The 8,805-nt window shown below is 31.6% G+C and overlaps 1 protein-coding gene across 1 annotated transcript; it reads left to right on the top strand.

Moving 5' to 3' along the window:
• Positions 1–5,366: 5,366 nt before the first annotated feature.
• Positions 5,367–6,581, top strand: LOC145164203 (F-box/LRR-repeat protein At3g26922-like). The gene has a single exon (XM_079082927.1). It carries the CDS (start codon positions 5,367–5,369, stop codon positions 6,579–6,581), a length of 1,215 nt encoding a protein of 404 aa, XP_078939053.1.
• The last annotated feature ends 2,224 nt before the right edge of the window (positions 6,582–8,805 follow it).

Here is an 8,805-nt window from a genome sequence, read left to right as displayed (position 1 = left end):
TGGTGAAATCTGCTTGAAGCCTTTTGGGATGGTCTTCGCAGGAAAAGACAAGGCTGGAAAAGCAAAACGTTTCTTATTTCAGGCATGCGAAGTGGAAAGATATTCAACATCTCAATATACGAACTTAATTGTTCGTATGAATCATTGTAAGAAGAATAATGATGGAGATAAGAAATAGCTAAAGAAGATAATTTCCTGGTACACGGAAATTCAAAGAGTGATGCTGTATTCCATCCAACTTCTTACAAATTAAGAAGGTCAACTATGATTACAAAGGGGGAGATTGTAAGGGTGAAAATGCGAAGTGTATTCTGCACTCTTCGAATGTTTTGTAATCCATTTTACTAAGGCGATTTTATTCGAAGCGTAAGTGTCTATGCCTTAGTATATTTTTTGTACGCTTTCTGTTCCCTATAAATAGGGATATTTACATGAGTTAGATAAGAGTTTTTACAGACCTGTCTTTGTACTCTGTAAACATTCGAAAGCGTAATAGAGCTGAAACAAGATCATATTTACATCCGTTGTTCAATCTCGCATTCTTACTTGATTTTATACTCTGATTCATTTTATACTCGATTCATTAATTCATCATATATATATATATATATATATATATATATATATATATATATATATATATATATATATATATATAGTTTATCGTCGTTTAAAATACTATTATTTTGCTATGCATATTGCTAAAAAGTTTATTGTCGTTTTAAAAAAAAACAGTTTATATAATTTAATTTGTTACACGTTAATGCTAAAGGGCTTTTTTTCCGACTCGTCCAGGGCATTTGAATCCTCGGGACCGGCCCTGCGCCCCGCGTACTCGCTTTACAACTTGTACGCTAAGCGTACCATGTGGTACGCCATGCGTATAACTCAAGGTCCAAAATGCAACATTAATAACAATAAGGTCCAAGAAGAAACTTACCAGGATTCAAGTGTTACATCGATTGTATCGGTTAATTTGATTTTGATTCGTTTTTTCAGTTATTATGGTCACCCTTATATAATGGAGACTCATCTTTGCTCATAACACTTTTTCGGACTCTCGCAAAATATTATAACCAAAAATCCACACATAAGTTTTCTAGTTATTTTTGAAAAGAGTAAGTATGGATTCGATGAACCAGGTTAATATATATTTATTAAAGAAACTCAGAATGAAAAATAATTATTCGAAATGCAATGAACGAGTTTGGAATATGATGAGCAATGTTTGAACTTTTTTTTAAAGCATGGACTATGTTTTTTTGTCTGATTGTTATTAGATTCTTTATATACTGGGCATTGCGACAACCTGTATGCACTATAAAAAATCTTACCTAATCGAGAAAAACAATCTTGAATAGAAAAACTATTCCAGAAACCATTGAACAGTCTCGTATTGACTATTCAATGATAGTGATGTTTTATTTCCTTTCGTTTGGTTAGTTGTTAAGTGTTATCCGGGGCGTAGCCAATATAAGGCAAGAGTGGGCATTGGCCCACCGACACAAAATTAAGGTTATATATATATATATATATATATATATATATATATATATATATATATATACACACACACACACATACAAAGAGACACACACACGGTATGTACAATATATATTTTTGTTAAATAAAACGAATTAGGGTTGTAATATGGCCTATTCCATTCAAAACTTGAAATTAGTAGAAGGGAATACATTGTTGTCTATGTCGATTACACTCCATTTTAGATTATTTTAATGATGTAAGACAACATCGTGTGCAACTTAAAATTAACAATTTAGTTAAGAATGCATAGACAGTTACATTTTTTATTGTTTGAAGAATTATGCCACTTGTTCATATTTTGTATATTATATGGCCAACCCTAAAAGAAAATCTTGGCTACACATTGGTGTTATATGACATATATAAGTATGAGTGATTTTCATTCAACTAAATTCACCGAATCACTCAATGATCCAAATGAGTTTGAATGTGTACAGTGTACTCGATTAATTTGCATGAATGTTGCTTAAAAATAGACTTTGCTGATGAGGAGCTAAAAACACACATGTTCACACATAATTAGAGTCGTTTAAGGTAAGTGATATTCAAATGCATATCTTATTTTATATTTTATAATACTAAATATTTTACATTTGTAGAGACAAACACTTGTGTTGGAACACCTACCAAAGCAAAAGATGAATGCAATGTGTAAATCTGAGAGGATGTTACAATTGAAATTGAAAAAAGATAGCCTTGATAAGGATATTATCCTATACTGGTGTATGATGTTTTTGGATGTTGATAAGTATACGAACTAATTATTGGAAATATATGGTCACAACAAGTTATTGATATTTTTATATATAGCAGTCTTTTGGGGTTATAAACAATACATGATTTAAGCATAATATAGCCTAAAAAAACTAAAGGGTCTAGTTTGTTAATTCATCATAAAAAAATAATAAGAAATTAATAGAGTTTTAGGGTTTATGTGCAAATAAGTATTAATTTTAATTAATAGTAATTATCCCACATATAAAAGGATAATTCTACCAAGGCAAATAAGTATTAATTTGAATTGATAGTAATTTCCCTCCAACTCTCTTATTCTCTCGGTTCCTCTCTCGTAATCTTGACGTTCTACACTTCCTCAATTATAGGGTTCGATTTTGGTTATCTAGGTAGGAGGAAGGAAGTCATTGTTGCTTGATGTTGATCTTGGGTTTTACTACAATAGATGGGTTGCGGTTTGGGCTCTCTGATCATCCAAATGAAACCAAGAAATCTCTACAATAAAAAGTATATCACTAGACTTCTTGTTGTTGTTTTTATGTTTCTATTAGTTCCTAGAATAAGATCCATGGTGTTATTTATATTTCTATGCATCCGAATAAAAACATGTCTATTTTGGTTTATTTTTGGATCAGGTGAATATGACTTATTATTTGTTGGATTCGACATCCGTCAAAATAGAAAAGGGAATAAAAGTGCTAAAAAGAGAAAAATTTAGAATTTTTGATTCTTTATCCACTCAACTCGGTCGAGTCGAGTGTATTACTTGGTTTACATGATTTCCCAACCTTTAAATATCCACCAAGTCATTATCTCGATATATCTCGATTTTAAGTAGCAGAAGATGCTCGGAGAAAAGGAAACATTAAAGAACACAACTTAGAGAAACATATTGGTATTTTGATCGCTTAACTTGAAAATAACTTACTTTGGATTCATGTTTTTAGCCATGAAAAAGTAAAAACATTTCTTTTTGGGTTTTTAGTTCGATTTTCGGCTATATGTGATTGATTTCGTCGGATTGATATGTTAAATTTGTTTTTAATAAAGTGATTTATGTTTTACTTTTAATAAAATACTTAAGTTTATGCTTTTTCCATGAACACTCGAATTGGTTTTAGTTATAGTAAAGTTAGTTGATTATAAATTTTGTAGTTAGTTTATGAATTAACACAAGTAAAAAAACATCGAATTGGTTCTAAATTAGGATTTAGCTCATTGTAAACATAAAAGCTTTTGATAATATGAGAAGTATCGAATATTAATATGAATACTTATAACGAATTTAATGCAACTTTTCAATCTAAATCTAAGAACTTATTTAACTTAAGATTAATAAGTTAGATCTACTTGAAGAGTTTATTTTGACTAGTAATTTAACAAGTAAAAGTGATATAAGAGCTCATTATGTTAATGGTACCAAAGTAGAATAAAAACTATATATGCATCACAATCCTGATCAATTCCATAAAGTTGGATAAATATGGAACCTGAATTGTCTCAAAATTCGATTTCAACGAAAACATAGTCTTTGCTCATTTTATTGCATGATAATTTTAGTTTTCGTTTTAGATAATAAAAATTCCTTTCGTTTATTGATTTATTTTTTATTTAAAGTGTCAAGTCAAGTCAATATACTTTACACAGATGTACTTTGCAATTGTTATGTGTCCTTGTGGATTCCATCCCTATTTTGGATGTACTATTTTTTATTGGTTTAAAAACCTAATACTTTTCCTGAGGTTGTTGTCTCTTGATGTGAATTTAAAGTGCCTGGACGATCAAAGAGTAAAGTTGGATGACGGATGATTGGTGTTCAATCGTGATTGAACTAGGAACGTTTTTATTTATTTGTTAGATGATATCGCTCGGCTAGAATGTCAATACTCTTAGGCCTGGTTCAAAGGCATATGGTCGATACATAGAGTTGGTTGCTTGAGGCTAATGAGATATTCTCTGTCTCGTCCATCCAGAATGATTTTGATGATAAGTTTCTTGTTCGTGACTCTATTGAGTGGAAGTAGAATTGCTTGTTCCCCCAAAAGGTAAATATTTTAGGTTGATGTATATATTATGCTAGGAAGACTTCCAAACCCTTTTGATATTTACAAGTTAGGCATTGTTTTGACTTTGATGATTCACCCTATCTACTTCTGTTGTTGAAACTAAATCGCATGTCTTCATTGAATGTCTACTGTAAAATAAGGTGTAGATCTCCATTTCCATACGGAGGACTAATTTTCATGTTTAACTCTCTTCATTCGAAGAAATATTTAGGTTTTACAAAAGAGGCGAAAGATCCGGTTTTTACTCGATAAATCAAAGAAGCGGCTGTGTTCATGTTTGTTTATATGGGTGTTGTGGAGATTCTCGTACCATGTCACTTCATCATGTTCTTGTAGGTGATAATATAGTTGACGAAGTCCACTATTTAGTTCTAATTTGGTAAATAACCCAATGAAAAAGGGCCACTTTAAATCCGGTTAATTGGTGTTGTAATCCTATAACTTAACGTAACACTCTTATGTGCACATGGTTTCTTGTTACTATTTTTTATAAATAGACTATTGTTTAGAAAATAATAATGGTTATTTAGATTAATATACAAAATGAAAACGACCATTAAAGTGCACGATATAAAATAGAACTATATTGTTGAAGGTATAAAAAATGTAGTATTGTAAAAAATTAGATTCTCGAAAACTTAATGTAAAGGGAAAAAGAAAAAAGAAATAAAAAAGTAATGTTGTTAAAACTTGAATAAAAAACGAAATCAAAGAAAATATAGAATTAAAATAGAATTTCAATTGAAAAAAGAAAATTAGAAAAAAAAGAGGAAGCAAAGAAACAACCCTATCTAGGCGACACTACTAGTAGTCTAGTACTCTAGTAGTTAATTAAGGTTCCTTAAATATGGCAAGTACACAAAAAAAAAAGGAAAGGATTTATATCAACAGTTCAACACACAAAATCTGAGATACTTGCTCATCAAGGCTATGAAATCGCCCGTATATCCCAATTACAGTCCCTATATAAATCAGTAACCCCTTCTTCGTTGTTCAATCATCATCATACATTCATCAACCATGTTGATACCTTCTTCGATCATACATTCTTCAACCATCTTCATACCTTCTTCAGCCGTGGCGACTAAAAGAAAAGTACGTGAGCAAGAACCAGTAAACATCGAGAACAAGAAGAGGGCGAAAATGGAGGACAGACTCCGCGACTTGCCGGAGTCTTTGCAACTTCATATTCTCACTTCTCTTGACGCAAAAGACGCCGTTCAAACATCGCTTTTATCAAGAACCTGGGTTTCTATGCACACTCGGATCCCAGTTCTTGAATTCAATTCCTACTCTTTCAAAAAACTCCTAGTCTTTGATAAGTTCCTATGTGATGTTCTGCGTCATCGTGATCACTCAGCAAAGTTGGAAAGATTAACATTCAACCGTTCTGGATCCTGCAGTGCCAAGATTTTGAATAGCGTTTTCGATTATGCGTTTTCGTTGGGTGTCGAGCAGTTGTCAGTTAACCTTCAACAAAGTAGAAACAAAACATGGCCGGTTTTTCCAGTTGCTTCCTTCGAATCCTTAAAGAGTTTAACACTAGAAAGCCAAAGTCATATGATTTGCCCGTATCTGGGGCCAATTTCAAGATCATTCAAGAGTCTTACTACTATGCATCTTCAACATGCACTTATAAAAGATCCCGATCCATTCTCAGGGTTCCCAATGTTGGAAAGTTTAACATTGGAAGATTGTCATCTTTGCATGGAAAGCGAAAAAACTTTGAGGATACATGCTCTTCGACTTACAGATTTGACCATTTTATCCCTATGGAACATCAGCTGCTGCGAAGTCACTACTCCAAGACTCAAATTCTTTGATTACAAAGGGCATAATTTCCACCTTCTACCCACCCATGAGGGTCTTCCTGTTCTTGAGAAAGTGGGGATCGATTTCAATGGACTTTGTTACCGAAGACAGGAGAAACTAATGTTTGATGATCTGATGGCCATGTTCTATAGCATGAAGAATGTGAAATCACTAACGCTCTGCTCGTCTATTGTGCAACTTCTGTCATTCTTTCCAGATGAATTGGTGAGACGAAGTTCACCCTTTCGGGAGTTGAAGGAGTTGAAGATGGATTTTAGAAACCTTCTTTGGCAAAACTTGTTTGAAAGGATATGTGTGAGATCGAAAGAAACCTTTCAGGTGCCTTTGGATGTGAAAAGTTACTTGCTCAACAACTCTCCGGATGCCAAATTTACGTTCACTTATCCCATAGACCTTAAATAGCATAACGTCAATGTAGATGTTTTAGATGTTCTGGTTAGTATGAAGTTTAATTAAATCTATGATATCTTGAGAATTTTATTATTTTTTTGTTCATTGATGGCTTCATTTTGAAATATATATGCATGTAAATGATCTTGAAAACTACGTACACGTATATATCATACAACTTTTATGAATGCCTTCTTTAATTTAACATAAACTTTATTGATCCGAAATATTCCTCATTTTCTATTTTTAACAAAAAATCTATAACCTATATATGTATACTAATATAATTTAATATAACCTGTGTATAGTAATATAGTAACTGTAGCGTTATGGTTGAATTATATTAACAAAGTATAAACTTTAATTATTAAAAAAAAACAATCAAGCTTAAAAGTTTTTAGGTTGAGACATTTTGTAAGATAACATTCGATCCAAAGGAGATATACTCATTTAAGACAAAATTACAGTGACATGTAGTTTACTAGATTAAAACTCTCAGCAGAACTATGGAACATGGTATATACGGGTTGTTTAAAAAAATTTAATATTAATATATAACATTAAGCATTTTTTAAATTAATACTTTTATATAAATACAAACGAAATGATAAATAAATAAGTAATTGAGTTTATATTAAAAAAATAGACATGTTTTAAACAATTGCTCTAAATATCAATGTGTAAACATTAATCGTTTTTAAAGTAAACTTTTGAACCGGTTACAAAGGAAATGATGAATGAGCAGGTAATTGAATATATACTAATCAAAAGCACTATATATTATAAATTATTTCGTTATGAACTATAAATTTCCAAAGACTTATTTGAATATAAAATTAGATTTCATATTGCTAATTTCAGTCTTATATCTAAAAGTCAGTTTACAAATATCGTTGTTTCTTCAATATCAGATGTTCAAATACTTAACCTCATGTTTTTCGTTCATCTTAAGACTTTACAATTTGACTAAATATAGGAGAAATATAATAAAGCATTCACAAAAATCTTGTCTACTTCTGTTAGGAACAACATGTTGAATTTATCTGAAAACATTTAAAAAAAAATTGATTTTCCTACAAATAACAATTTTAAGTTGCTATGAAGATCACAAGTCAATATATCCTTCAAAGATCACCCAACGCTTCAAAGAAATATTGATCATGACAAACATTATATATGAAATTATAACAATATTTAATACAAAGATGCATCGGTTACGACGCAAAACAACACAAAAGAAATTAATCTATAAAGTGCACAGAAATATGTAACATAAAAATATGGATAAAAAGTCAACTAAATTGCATGATAGAAAAAGAAATAACTTTTGGCGTACTGGACATATTATTAGATCTTATGTTATCTAAATATAACTTTTTAAGTTTTCTTTTGTCTTTAGTATCGTTAGATAATTGCATTTGAAATATTAAAATTGGAAGTAGATTGGAGACTTATATGCTGATTTCCACATGATATATTTGGATTGACATTTTCATTGTCATCGGGAACATATGTAAAATTATTTGAATATCGTATATGTTGTTGACGATAACCGAAATCTTTTATATAATAGAAACAATAATTAATAAGAAAATGTATTGGTAATGAGCATACATTTTGCAAACTTTGACTAAATTCCTTTGACCAGGATATCTGTGCCGACGACAAGTCGTCGCTACAAGTCTGGTGGGAACGACAAAATTGTTCGCGGTACTCTGAAAGTCTATACCGACGACTTGTCGTCGGGATAGGTATCGGAAAATCTATTTTCCATTTATTTTTATTCCATGTTCCAGAAATATAGTACGACGTAGTTTTGTGTAAGCTATACCGACGACACGTCGTCGGCATGCCACGTGGCGATCCACGTGAAACGTCTATCCCGACTACAAGTCGTCGGCACAGATTTTTAATTTTTAATTTTTTTTGTTTCAGCAAAAAATGAAGTGACATCGTTTATATAGACCCTTTGCCGACGACATGTCGTCGCCATAGGGGTTTACCCTAAAAAAACGCAATATTCGTTCATTTGCACACAACGACGCAGGTTTGTTTCCTCTCCGACGAAAATCACGTTCTGCCTTTCATAACCGGCGATTAGCACCAGGTAACATCTTTTCTACTCCTAATTCATTTTTTATTGATGTGTGGTAAAGATTTTTACCCTGAATTTGGGTTTTTTTTGTGTTTAAAACTGTTCACCGGTGGTGAAGAGGTTTTGCTACACCACCGTCCG

This window comes from Lactuca virosa, chromosome 3 (genome assembly GCF_052849685.1).
Source record: "Lactuca virosa cultivar CGN04683 chromosome 3, Lactuca_virosa_CGN04683_v6, whole genome shotgun sequence".
Lineage (NCBI taxonomy): Eukaryota > Viridiplantae > Streptophyta > Magnoliopsida > Asterales > Asteraceae > Lactuca > Lactuca virosa.
Note: the sequence above shows the minus strand (reverse complement) of the source record. Positions and strands in the feature narration are given on the sequence as shown.

What these genes read in the sequence shown, in the direction of transcription:
- LOC145164203 (XM_079082927.1), top strand. Translation starts at nt 5,367, where the DNA reads ATGTTGATACCTTCTTCGATCATACATTCTTCAACCATCTTCATACCT.